Source organism: Elephas maximus, chromosome 1, assembly GCF_024166365.1.
Source record: "Elephas maximus indicus isolate mEleMax1 chromosome 1, mEleMax1 primary haplotype, whole genome shotgun sequence".
Taxonomy (NCBI): Eukaryota; Metazoa; Chordata; class Mammalia; order Proboscidea; family Elephantidae; genus Elephas; species Elephas maximus.
In genome coordinates, this window is record NC_064819.1 from 153,464,008 (window position 1) to 153,478,535 (window position 14,528).

At 39.0% G+C, this 14,528-nt stretch overlaps 1 protein-coding gene across 1 annotated transcript in view; it reads right to left on the reverse strand.

Moving 5' to 3' along the window:
- MDN1 (midasin AAA ATPase 1) overlaps positions 1-14,528 on the reverse strand; it is a 184,470-nt gene that overhangs the window by 125,784 nt on the left and 44,158 nt on the right. The window contains exons 6-12 of the mRNA XM_049897303.1: positions 13,742-13,984; positions 13,396-13,527; positions 11,651-11,754; positions 9,814-9,928; positions 7,389-7,582; positions 6,652-6,733; positions 1,059-1,154 (exon numbers count right to left, since the gene is read on the reverse strand). Of these exons, the coding sequence (XP_049753260.1) occupies positions 1,059-1,154; positions 6,652-6,733; positions 7,389-7,582; positions 9,814-9,928; positions 11,651-11,754; positions 13,396-13,527; positions 13,742-13,984 (966 nt within the window). The remainder of the gene's footprint in view (positions 1-1,058; positions 1,155-6,651; positions 6,734-7,388; positions 7,583-9,813; positions 9,929-11,650; positions 11,755-13,395; positions 13,528-13,741; positions 13,985-14,528) is intronic.

The following is a 14,528-nucleotide window of genomic DNA, read 5'->3' on the forward strand; positions in this document are numbered from 1 at the left end:
GAGAAGGAACAGAAAGCTGTATTCCTAAAAGATATGAAAAAATCAAATCACTTTTTGCTTCAGGCTCTGCATTCCTCTGCTTTCAAGTCCTAATGTAATGCAGGAAACAGTGAGTTGAATAAACCATGATATATTTGACTACAGGCACTCGGTGGTGGTGGTGGTGATAGCAGAAAGAGACGTCATAGATGCTGTTGAATGTCCACCCAACTGCCATTCCTCTCTTGTTTATCACTAGCCCAAAGAACCCAAACTTTGTTTAGGTTTGGGGCAGGGTGAAAGGGGCAGAGTGCTCAGGGAAGGTGAGCCCCTCCCTCACTGAATGTTGATCAATCTAAGGCAATTATGGTGATTTTGTTCCTCTTGCCTACTAATACAGATATATTTCTTAATTGTACACTGTTTTAGTGGGGTGTTCTGTTACCTGTAGCCAAAACCATCCCAAGTGTTTTGGAAGCCTAAGGAACATAGTCCCTGACATTAAGCTTTATAAAAGAGTCATCATTCATGTAGGAATGCCAGAAACGTGCCTTACAATGGGCCCAAGAACATCACCAACACCACTGCTGAAAGACTCTCTCTAAAAAAATATATTTTGACATAAAAAGAATGGCAAAATATTAACAATGCTAGCAATGACTCTGACCCTAGATAATGATTATACAGGTGTTCATGGCACTACTCTTTCAACTTTTCTGATGTTTGAAGACTCTAGTAAGAAAAAGATGAAAAAAAATATGACTCTGCATAAAACTAAGACAAAGTACCAGTACTGAGTCTACAACCTATAGAATAAAATGCTCACTAAAACACTGGATAATAGGCATACACGTGATTTACAGGACATGAGGAAGCTCACTTTAGGAATGTGGAATACTCTGTGAACTACCTAACCGCAGAATATGTGACTTTCATATTCATGAGAGAGCAATGAAACCCCCAACGTTTACAGCTGAAACAGCACTGCAAAATCCGTTCCAGGTAAGGACCAGAGGCCAGCAACCAAGCTAACTATCCCAGGCTCCTTTCAACAGATCAGTAAAAATAGCACCACATACCTTTTTCTTGGAAATGTTCAATTTGCTTCCAATGACTTCTGCCATTTTCAGTTTACTTGTATGCCTAGAAAGCATTGCTGTGAAACAGTCCAGAGCCTATTAAGATAACCAAGGTAAATATCAACTGAATTTAAAAAATAACACATCAATCACAGAGTATCACTATCAGTACTGCAAGAAGGAGGCACGTAGAGCCAGCAGAAACATTTCTGCAAGACTGAAGGAGTGCTAGAAGTACCAATCCTGGACGCAAGGATCTTACTGTAACGAAGAGACAAGACACAACAAATGTGAAGGTTTTACTATCAAAATCCTGGTTACATTTAAAAAATAAAAACTCATTTTGCAAATCCTAAAGATTCGGGCAAAGGACAACAATTAGTGTTAATATAGGGCAAATTGTTCACGAGGAAGTAATGCTGAAGTAGCACCAAAAGGTTACCACGTAGCTGTGAGGAGAAACACTTGTGTGCAACAGAGGGCTCACACGTCATTTACTTAATCCAGCACTCTATGTTAGCAACTAGCAGGCCAAGCAGATAAGTGCCTTCTGACAAAATAAAACAGTCCATTCTAACTCATGGAAACTCAATGTGCTGCAAGTAGAACTGTGCTCCATAGCATTTTCATAGTTGTGACCTTTTGGAAGCAAATTGCCATGCCTTTTTTCTGGGGCACCTCTTGGATGTGTCTGAACTGCCAACCTTTCAGTTAGTGGCTGTGCCACTTAAGCATCTGCCCCACGCAGAGACTCCCAGGGCTTTTGATGGAAAACAATATAAAGTAAACATCAAACCAAAACCAAACCATTGCCGCAGAGTAGATTCTGATTCATAGCAACCCTATAGGACAAAGTAAAACTACCCATTAGGTTTTCATGGAGCAGCTGGTGGATTCAAACTGTCTACCTTTTCCTTAGTAGTGGAGCTCTTAATTACCACCAAAAAAAGGGCTGAATTTGAATCCATCAAACCTTTTGTTAAACAGCCATTTACAGGAAATACAAGAGATAAAATAGCAAGTTAAAGGACCATAAGAAAGCAACCAGATGAAGGCAGGAAGTGGAATATCCTCAGGACAACAAGCTTAATCTTTTCAACAAAAAGACTGACAGAGTAACAGTCTTAAGTCTACATACATAGAAAAAGATCTAAAAGGATATACACTAAAACACTAGAGGTGCTAAGTAATCTCTGGAGGGGGGAATATGTTTATTTTCTCATTTTTCCTTTCCTAGATTTTCCCACTTATAATTATATAAACCCATTGCCATCTGGTCAATTCCAACTCATACTGGTGTAGTGGTTCAGAGCTACGGCTGCTAACCAAAAGGTCAGCAGTTCCAATCCACCTGGCGCTCCTTGAAAACCCTATGGGGCAGTTCTACTCTGTCCAATAGGGTCGCTATGAGATTACTACACATATATATAAGCACACATATACATACACATCTTCTGTATTAACTAAATTTTAGTTGATAAATATATAAAGCCAACAGGAGGGGCAATTAGTTACTAATTAGGTCTCCTACCAGGCTCCAAAAGCTAGGGAAGTTCCATGAGCACAGTTCTGAACAAGGGAGCCAATTAGAAACTTTGTGGTACTGGCTGATTTGTATACTGTTTTGTTTTTACTTTTTAAAAAAACCTACTCAGATATATGCACACCCATGTTCACTGCAGCACTGCTTACAATAGCAAAAAGATGGAAGCGACCACGGTGCCCATCAACAGATGAATGGGTAAATTATGGTATAGTCACATAATGGAATACTACGCATCGATAAAGAATGATGATGAATCCATGAAACATTTCATAACATGGAGGGAGCTGGAAGGTATTATGCTGAGTGAAATTAGTCAATTGCGAAAGAACAAATATTGTATAAGACCACTAGTATAAGAACTTGAGAAATAGTTTAAACTGAGAAGAAAACATTCTTTTGTGGTTACGAGAGGAGGGAGGGAAGGAGGGTGGGAGAGGCGCATTCACTAATTAAATAGTAGGTAACTACTTTAGGTGAAGGGAAAGGCAACACACAATACAGGGGAGGTCAGCACAACTGGACCAAACCAAAAGCAAAGCAGTTTCCAGAATAAACTGAATCCTTCGAAGGCCAGCATAGCAGCGGCATGGGTCTGGGGACCATGGTTTCAGGGGACATCTAAGCCAACTGGCATAATAAAATCTATTAAGAAAACATTCTGCATCTCACTTTGAAGAGTGGCATCTGGGGTCTTAAATGCTAGCAAGCAGCCATCTAGGATGCATCAATTGGTCTCAACCCTCCTGGATCAAAGGAGAATGAAGAACACCAAGGACACAAGGTAATTACGAGCCCAAGAGACAGAAAGGGCCACATGAACCAGAGACTACATCAGCCTGAGACCAGAAGAACTAGATGGTGCCCGGCTACAACTGATGACTGCCCTGACAGGGAACACAACAGAGAACCCCTGAGGGAGCAGGAGAGCAGTGGGATGCAGACCCCAAATTCTCATAAAAAGACCAGATTAATGGTCTGAATGAGACTGGAAGGACTCCAGTGGTCATGGCCCCCAGACTTTCTGTTGGCCCAGAACAGGAACCATTCCCAAAGCCGACTCTTCAGACATGGATTGGACTGGACAATGGGTTGGAGAGGAATGCTGGTGAGGAGTGAGTTTCTTGGATCAGGTGGACACTTGAGACTATGTTGGCATCTTCCGCCTGGAGGGTAGGTAAGGGGGTAGAGGGGGTTAGAAGCTGGCAAAATGGACACGAAAAGAGAGAGTGGCGGGAGAGAGCGGGCTGTCTCATTAGGGGGAGAGGAATTGGGAGCATGTAGCAAGGTGTATGTAAGTTTTTACGTGAGAGACTGACTTGATTTGTAAACTTTCACTTAAAGTACAATAAAAATTATATTAAAAAAAAGAAATAGTTTAAACAGAGAATATTCATTGATGGCTAGGAGAGAGGGCAGGGAGGGAGGGAAAGGAGTATTTACTAATCAGATAGTAAACAAAACTATTTTAGGTGAACGGAAAGACAACACACAATAGAGGAGAGGTCAGCACAACTGGACTAAACCAAAAGCAAAGAAGTTTCCTAAATAAACCAAATGATTTGAAGGCAGCATAGCAGGGGCGGGGGTTTGGGGGACCATGGTATCAGGGGACATCTAGGTCAATGGGCATAATAAAATTTATTAAGAAAACATTCTGCATCCCACTTCGGAGAGTGGCATCTGGGGTCTTAAACGCTGCAAGCAGCCATCTAAGATGCATCAATCGGTCTCAACCCACCTGGAGCAAAGAAGAACGAAGAACACCAATGACACAAGGTAATTACGAGCCCATGAGACAGAAAGGGCCACATAAATCAGAGACTACATCATCCTGAGACCAGAAGAACTAGATGGTGCTCTGCTACAATCGACGACTGCCATGACTGGGACATAACAGAGAACCCCTGAAGGAGCAGGACAGCAGTGGGATGCAGACCTCAAATTCTTTTAAAAACACCAGACTTAATGGTCTGCCTGAGACTAGAGGGATCCCAGAGGTCATGGTCCCCAGACCTTCTGTTAGCCTAATACTGGAACCATTCCCAAAGCCAACTCTTCAGACAGAGATTGGACTGGGCTATAGGATAGAGAATGATATTGGTGAGGAGTAAGCTTCTTGGATCAAGTAGACACATGAGGCTGTGAGGGCAGCTCCTGTCTGGAGGGGAGATGAGGAGGCAGAGGGGGACAGAAGCTGGCTGAACAGACATGGAAATAGAGGGTGGAGAGAAAGGGTATGCTGTTTCATTAGGGGGGAGCAACTAGGAGTATATAGCGAGGTGTATATAAATTTTTGTATGAGAAACTGACTTGATTTGCAACCTTTCACTTAAAATATAATAAAAATTTTTTTAAAGCCTACTCAATATTTATAATATCTTTGATATAAATTTTGGTGCACTTAATATTTTCCTCGATCAAGTCATCAATTTGGCAATCATTTACCACCCACCCTCTTTCCTTTCTTTTTTATTATTTTTTTTTAACTTCTGGCATAATTTTCTTGAGTTTTCATTTTATCTTCCTCACTGAGAAAAACAGAACATGAACACTTTACTCTGACAAAGGTGGAAAGGTAATAAATACACAAACAATAGCTGAAAAACAGAAAAACCTACGTGTCCATCGATTAATGTATGGATAAACAAAATGTGGTATATCCATACAACAGAATATCAGTCAGCCATAAAGAGGAATGAAGTAACTGATACCTGCTATAAAGTGGGTAAACTTTGAAACATTACACTAAGAGAGAAAAACCAGATACAAGCAGTCATAATTTATATGATTCCATTCAAACAAAACAGCCAGAACAGGTAAACCCACAGAGAGAGAAAGGAGACTGGGGGCTGCCATGAACCAAGGACAGAAAGAAGGAATGAGGAGTGACAGCTAATGAGCACAGGTTTCTTTTTGGGGTGATGAAATTTTTCTGGATTTAGATATGGTGACAGTAGCACAACTCTACAAGTATACTAAAAACCACTGAATTTTTTACTTCATAAGGGTGAATTTTATAGTATGTGAATTATATTTCAATAAAGCAGTTATAAATAAGTAATACATATACACATACACAAAGACTTTCTGAAACAGACCGTAAGGAAAATAAGAGAAATCCTACCAATAGCTTGGTTTTCTTAGCAAAGTGCAAAACATTGTCTGCAAGAGAGAGAAGGAGTGTAGGAGAATGGGAGGGAGAGTTCACAGGAGGATGAAGGACAAAGATAAAGGTCTGCCACACAGCATTTCAGGGTTCATCTGTGCATAAGTGTATACTCCAAATGAGGTTTCTTCACACTCTGTGATTTACAAATACAAAAAGATGCTGGAAACCAAAATGGGTCACTATTCTCTCAATTTCAGCTGACAGAAACCAAAACCTTTTATTGTCAAAAATGGTCAATGTTTTAAGAGTCTGTAGATCTTTAGGTAGTACCACTTTTATTTTTAAGCAAGTGGCAATAAATCTCTCTTCTTATAGAATATGACAGAGCTGTAATTCAATATGGACTTCCCTCCAACATAACACATTTTTTACCCAAGGCAGGCATACAAGATTTCACTTTGTAACCCCCACATAAATTTCTCTGGGCTGAGAGCCCTACCAAGGCTAGCAGAGGGATCAGACAAACAAATTTGTCAGAGACTAAGAAATCGTATCTAGGAATAAATACTAAACATCTTAGAAACACTTTATTTTATAACACTGCTGTATCATCACCTCAGGGTTTTTCTCTTCATTTTACCTTTAATTTCAGTGTCTTTATTTTACGCTACTCAAACTATACTTATTTTGAAATCAATAGTAATCTGTTTCAAAACCCACAATATGTTTATCTTATGTCCAATTAGTTTTAAGACAACATTAGTTCAATTGTAACTAGCTAAGGACACTAAATTGTACCTGCACAAAAGAAAAACTCTGACAGCCATCAAGAAAGAGAAAAGATAAAAGCCTGAGATAGAAAAGTGAAAGGAAAAAACAGCAATGGAAATCAACCGCCTTGGAGCAAAGAAAAAACACACTTGGGAAAACAGTCTTACCTCTTGAAAAATATTTAATGATGCTGACGAAGAAGAACTGTCAAAGCTATGGGCAATCCTATTACACCAATTCAGTAGGTCCCTTAAAAAAAGAGAAACAGAGAGAAATAAAAGACCACAGGCCAAAGACATCAAGAACAGCAGGCAATATATTTATTTAATTTGACCCACTTAAGTCTGGGCAGGACCAGCCAACTAAATGTCTCCTTTTCTCTAGCCATTAAAAGATGAAAAGGATTAGGGAAAGGACTGAGTGGTCCCAGTCCCTAAGGGTACCAGGAAGTAACCTATCACTCCTTACTCCTCCCATTCATGGCAGGGGTAAGGGGGCGGCAACTAACTCTCAGAGCAAACTGAGGGTGGTCCCCCATTCCTAATCCTTACTGCTCAAATGCTGAGTCGATCATTGCGAATGCACAGCAAAGGCGCAAATTTGAAAAGCATTACTTAAGACCAGGAGTATCAGAAAGGACATCCAGTGAGAGAACTACGTCATAACTATTCCAAGGTTTGTCTTGAAGTTATTTTTTGAAGCTAAAATAATGTCACCTTTACCAAGTCTTCCCTGTTGGTAACTGTAGATCTGAAAAAGGGAAAGCATTTTCCTCTGACACCATAAAGAGGCCCAGAAGTCTGATTTCAAAATCTGACCTCTCATAACCATTTTATATTAGCTGATAAGTACATGAGAAAATCAGTTATTAAAATATCAACACAAAAACTGTTTAATCTAGTACCTTAGAGACAATTCTCTTCCCTCTAGGCTTGGTCTTTTGTTTTCTCTTCCGGTTTCTGAAACTTCTTCACGTGCCTGTTCACATTCGATGTGACTGTCGCTCTGAGAATGATGTTTCTCACCAGTAAGCTGGATATAAATATCAAGCAGGTGATCAGCTGCTGCCGACAGGCTGGGATATCTGCTCTGAAGAACCTGACATAGAGGGAGAAACAAAGAAACTCAGCAAGAGACCTAGCAAATTTTAAAAGCACACCTGAACTGCTGCCAACACGTTGTTGACAGCTACCGTCAAATCGATTCTGAGACATGGTGACCCCACGTGTATAGAGTAGAACTGTTCTATAGGGTTTTCAAGGCTGAGGCTCTTTCAGAAGCAGATCTCCAGGCCTGTCTCCTGAGGCTCCTCTGGGTGGGTTCAAACTACCAACCTTTTGGCTGCTGACAGCAGTCAACCAAAATACAGGTTTCTCTAAGAAATTCGTCATCTTTACCAAGTCTAAGAGCATCCACCCCATCCCCAAATGTCATGCTTTTTTATTGCCCAGAACTCAGCTATCTGCCAAGTTCATCCATCTATAACACAGCTTAGGGTATAGACGCCAGATGGGGATAAGGTCTTCAAGAAACAAAGCACAAGGCCAAGGAATTGACTCACTGTAAGAGTCCTAATTTTGTACCATTCTAATAAGGTTCACAATGTATATTTCCCAGCCAAAAGTAAATGAGAAGCAGCTCATGGGAAGAGAAAAAACAAGCTTTTAAAAGCGCCACGATGAATGCAGACAGCTGTAACTACTACTAATAAAAAGCAGTTGATCTTTAAAAACCAGACAAGAAAACTTAAAGCACAAAAATCTAGTCCTATTCACTTCACTAGCTATTGAGAATTTATTGAGGTCCTACACTGTATAATACTAGAGATCCATAATATTGACCTAAGGCTTTAGGGTATTGATTTGTTCAGTCAAGTCTGTTTAAGAAGGCAGGGAAATATCACATATATATTCGAAATGGTACCAACAAATACATTTAAATTTGCTTGAAAAGAAGTATATTGTGATGCCAATTTCGTATATGTAATGTCCACACATTTTGTATATATTGTATAGGCAATGTCCACATATTTACAAAGTTAAGAATTAAAACCTTAAAAATGTCATCTGAAGTAGTAGGTCTTATAAAAAAAATTTTTTTTCCATTTTTTTTTAACGAGGGGTTTTACAACAAATATTTTTAACTTGTTCAGGTAAAATACAGGCATAGAAAAACAGAGTAATATCAAATTCAATTTAATGGATACAGAAACAGATTTTTCAAATGAAGAATTTAGTTTTGTGTGTGTGCAGAGAACATTTACAAAGTTGGTCACGTGTTAAAGCATAAAGCTTTAATAAGTTTATTTTTCTCAAGTCAGGTTTATTCTTTTTTAGGTACAGAGGTCTATGAGTTTTGGCAAATGTATACCATCAAACCACCACCACAAATGAGATATAAAATATTTTTATCACCTCAAAATATTCCCTCATACTCTTCTTGCAATCAATCCCTTCCCCACCCCCTATGCTTCAGCCCCTGGCAATCAAAAGAGATCATCTAGTCCAATTCCCCTCACGCAACAGATGAAGAAAGCAAAACATCTTAAGTTTAACTTAAGTACCTGTTCCCTGTATTTTAAGGGTATTCCTTAGGCAAACCATGCCATGAAAAGTTGTTTTCTGTTATCTATTTGTAAACTTACACCAAGAAAAGAGGTAATAAAGCAAAGCATCCCTCCCATGCCTACGTAACCACTGGCAATGCTTTATTCACTGCCCTCTAAGACACTGAGTTGGGGAATGGGAACCTTTCTAAGTAAGGAGGTAGATGAGGGCTGGGGGAATTTCAGAAAGCAAGACAAACCTGTTAATGATCTAGTATACCAACAATACTTACCAAGTGAATCAATACATAAAATTTATAAATCATTTCAATTTTCATTAATACCCAAATCAAGATATGCATTAAGTTGCTTAGTATAAAAAGCCTTAGTAACAAATCAATTTAATACAAAGATCCTTTGGGAACAATTGGAGAAATTTAAGAATGGTCTGGGTATTAAATAATGCTGAGGAATTACTGTTCACTTTATTGGGTATAATTTTATGTTATTGTGGTTGTTTACAAAAACATCTTTAAATTTTTAGAGATGCATACTGAAGTATTTAGGGGTCAAATGTTATGGGGCTTGCTTAAAATACTTTAGCAAAGAAAAAATAATGGAGGAAGCAAACATGGTAAAATGTTAGCAAATTAACTGTTACATTTAGGTTTAACCTAAATTTCGGTGGTTCATTACATTATTCTTTCTAATGTATGTTTGGAACTTCTCATAGTAAAAAGTGAAAAAAGAAAGCACTGTTAATTTCTTTCTCATAACCACATACCTCATGCAGTTCTGTCTTATCCATGTTATCCAGGTGAATTTTGGTCCAATATTTGTCTAGCAAAGTGGCATGACTGTTTAGCGGTCGATACCAACTTCCTCCACAGCTTAAGAGTCTACATTTCAAAACAAAAAGGAGTCACACAAAATTCCCAATTTTAATCTTGAATTATGGTATTGGATACCACTTGCTATACAATATCTCTCATATGAATAACACTCATGATCCTTTCTGCCAGATACTACATTGGGCTTTTAAGGCAGATGACAAATGAAAGACTGACAGCTGACCCAAGTCTGACTCATTCCTAAGAAGGAGGGATGGTTACAGCTTCAACCAAATTCTTTTGAAATCACTGCAAATACTTATATTAGGTAAATGCCTCAATGACATGCTCCTCTCTTCTTTAGGCACAACTTCAGGAAAGAGGAAACATAATCCAAGGCTCCGAGCATTAAAAATAAGTTCACTGCTTATTAGCAGAACCTACAGTAGCTAAGTTATTAAAAGTTTCCAGAAAATAAGGAGATGGAAAAAGAATGTTCATTAAACACACTCTGGATAAGTCAGTCCTCACACCTAAGCCATTTAATTAATCCTCACAACTATCATAAGGAGAAGGTGTCATTTTTTTCTTCTAACACATAAGAGGACAAGTAAGGGCTTTTGCTCACTCAGCCATGATTACAAACGGCAGAGCTGAGAACTGAACTCAAGTTTTTCTGACATCTTCCCAGGATGTCATACATTTATCTGGGTAATATATGACTCTAATAGAAAAGAGTGTTACCATCTCTGTGAATAAGACCAGAGTCTATTAAAATCAATAGGGTCTACCAAGGAGTTCCTTGAGCACCGTCAGGTTAGCTCCACACTCCAGCTGGGAGGGAATGTTCACTGAGCTACAGTAAATACTAATCACTAACTATAATACGATGTTTCCCTCCTGGGTATTTTAAAACCTTAAGAGAATCTGTACAGGGAGAGATTAGTAGTAAGAAATGAACCACTGCCTTCCTCTTGTTATAAAATGTACAAAGGAACACATGCTAAAGTCTGCTCAGTTTTTACTCCTTTGTTGACGCTTATATTCAGCTTAATTTTTTGAACTGCTGAAAATCTACACATCATCAACATCACCATCATCATGACTAACCATTAACTGGGCACTTACTATGTGACAAATTTTTAATACAAGTCAATTCACTTAATCTTTACAACCACCATTTGAAGTCAGTTATTATTGTTGTTGTTGTTGCTGTTGTATGCTGTCTCGTCAATTCCAACTCACAGCAACCATATATGACAGAACAGAACTGCCCCCCATAGCATTTCCTAGGCTGAAATCTTTACAGGAGTAATCGTTAGGTCTTCTCTCCAGCGGAGTGGCTGGTGGGTTTGAACCACTGACCTGTTGGTTAGCAGCTCTGCACTTAACCGTTGTGCCACCAGGGCTCCTTAGGCATTGCTAGCCCCATCATAATCAGACAGGCAAGGTACACACAAGAACTAAGGTTCACAGGCAGAACTCAAACCCAAGGCTATCTGACAACACTATCTAACCTCTGATTATTATTTAAAACAAGATAAAATTGTTTTTAATTGGTTACTTACGTTTGATGGGAAAAACCAACAACAAAAGACTATTTTTCTAAATGGATTATCTTCATTAAAAATAATTGGGAATGAAAAGGTTGGATCTGTCATCGTTCAAACTAACCTTGCTCGAGTCGGGCCCAGAGACCTGTATTCCAGGACTTCTGGACTCAGCATTCTAGCCTGCAGACTTATTAGGAAGAGTCTGTACGGTAAGAACTGAGGGGTTAGTAGGACCTACCTCCTGGTTGCAAAGAACTGAAATCCAGGTGCCACTTTCAGAGAGTCGCCTCGGCCAGGAATCAAGAGCTCTCCATTCTCCAAGAGAGGAATCAGCATGGAAACCTAAATCACAAAACCCACTGATGATGCTATGAAAATAGAACTAACAAAAACCAAAACAACTCTCTCCCCAAAGGATGAACATGTCTTAGAGGAAACCTCAGCTTTCATAGTGTAAACTGGTCACCATGCCGGTGGGAATGTCTGAGGCACAACAGTACACTCCAGCACAACAGTACAACCCGCGCTACAGAATTTATTCATTCAACAACTCTGCACTCAGCAGTGCCTAGTAAGGACCAGGAAAGCAAGACTTTAAGGATACAGACATGACTGACGCTTTATAGCACAGAGGCTGACAGGAGATGACAGGGAAACCACCGTGACAGCACCATCAGCTGAGAAGGGGATCTGGGTATGTCCTTAAGAAAATATACCTTCATAATTAAGTTTAATTTGACCAACTGAACCACATAGTCTCTGGAGGCAAATTTGTTGACAGAAACGAATGGTCTGCACAAAATGGAGCTCAAAAGTACAAGAACGTCTCGACGTTTATCAGGCACAACCAAAGGGGGAGAGAGACAGAAATTGTCAGTTTGGTCTTTAATCTGGACTTGGTCACCACAGAAACACACCAAGCTACGCGATATGGATAAGGTCCCTTAATGATTTCCCGGATACCTGATATCTGAAAAAACTGCCCAGGCAGAAGTATACTAGAAAGGGAAAAAACTCAATGAATGTTTTGAAACTGGCCTTGTGGTTTATATTTCAATTTTATTTTTAAGTGTAATTGGTTAGCTTCAATCCTGGGCTTATTAAGAAAACTGAGTTCCAGCCCTGTAACACTGAGCATCGAGACCCTAAAACATGGTAATCAAGCTCTGAGGTCCATTCTGGGCCAGTATCCCCAGGACATCTTTACGTCATCACTCTCTAAAAGCATTAGATTTTAATATACCCTTATTTTAAGCCACCCTTCCTTCTCACACCCTACTAAACCTACACATACACACATATTCTCTTTTCCACATCCAAGAGGAAATGGCCATATGCAGCTAACTTGAGAGTTCTCCTTAAAATAAAATTAAAACCAATCGGAGCAAAATCTGACCAAAGAAAGAATTTTTCATTCTGCAATACATTTTTTTACCAGTATTTACAGAATACAGAAAAAACACACACTGCCTCCATGGTTGAATTTTATATGCATAGAAAAATAAAGACCAAAATATGTATCAGTATATTGTTCTTATACTGAATATAAGAAAAGACAAAGCACACTCTTATTACATCATCTCTTCCCTTCTTTTTTCTAAGACTACTGCTCTACAGTTGCCATAGCTGGGAAACAGGATCTCAAACTTCTCAACTTCTTGGTGTTTATCTGTAGCACAGTTCCTACCAGGCCTGTTCTTGGAAAGACTGTGAAATTGGTCACATACTTAACTGCAGGAGATAAAAAGTATACAACACAGGAAACAGCAGAAGCAGAATTTTACAGATTCTCCATCAAACAAGAGATGAGCCAAGTAATCCAAAACGTCAAATCAGACTACATAGGTAACCATGAATGAGCTCTCTATATCATCTCTAATCAAACAACTTTTTCATTTAAATCAGCCCCAGAATTACCATTAACAAAATGCTCCTCAAAGACAGGAAGGATGATACAATGCAGTAATTAGCAAGACAACATACCACATCTAAGGGGGCATAGTCAATGTCCTCCAGAAGGATCCAGTGGCCATTGGTGGCTGCCTGTGTCAGAGCACCAGGCTGCCACACAAACTCTCCTGGGACATCTGTGCAACGATACATTCCCAACAGCATCTGCAGAAAGAAGAAAAATTACACAAACCACATACCTGAGGAGCCCATGCTACATCCTTTGATTAATTCTGTTAAATTTCTATAGGGATATAAGCAGGTACCTGAGGTTTACACAGCTTAGCCCTATCAGTTATAAGCAAAAACAAAAAACAAAACTTGAGTATAAACATTTACAAGCATGCCAACCCACCAAAACTTGTCATTTCTTAATTACCTTACTGTCAGTCTGATCTCCAAGCTGGACTTTGAGAAGACAAGGGGGCTTCCTTCTACCTGTCATTGCAGCTAAATGTTCAACTAAGGACGTTTTGCCACATCCTATCGGTCCTTCCAACAATACGGCATTCTGAGAAGCCACTGCCGTAGCCAAGGTTTGAAGATTTTTGCAGACTGACTCAACCAGCACATAGGACCTAAGGGCCAGCTCGTGTTCATGTGAAGAACTTCTATTACTAGCCTGAGGAGGCAAGAGACAGACAAATAAAAGGCATGTCAAGAATCTCTCTCAAAGGACACAACTTTTATAACAATGCTCCCACTGACCTTACATACATCTCTGTCAATAAAATAGTACTATCAGAAAACTGAAGACACTAAGCCTATTACAGAGTGGGTATGTTATTCAAAATAAATATCTGGCTTTTTTTTCCCTTTCCTTTTTTCACTTTTTGAAAGAGGGCAGAATTTATTAACAAATTTAAGAGAAAGTCTCCCCAAAGTTTAAGAAGGGGAATCACAGTTGAATTTTTTAAAGTTTTTGTTCCCCTCCCCATATTCTAGGATTTTACATTTAAGAATGCATACAATACACTTGTGAGACAACCAGAAATATGAACACTGAGAGGATATTTTATAAGATTGTTAAATTTTTTTAGGCATAATAAGAATACTGGGATCATTTTTTAAAGTCCTTTTCTTTTACAGATAGATACTAAAGTATTTAGGTATGAAATGATGTTTTGAGGATTTTCTTCAAAATAATATTGTGTGGGGAAGGTGGG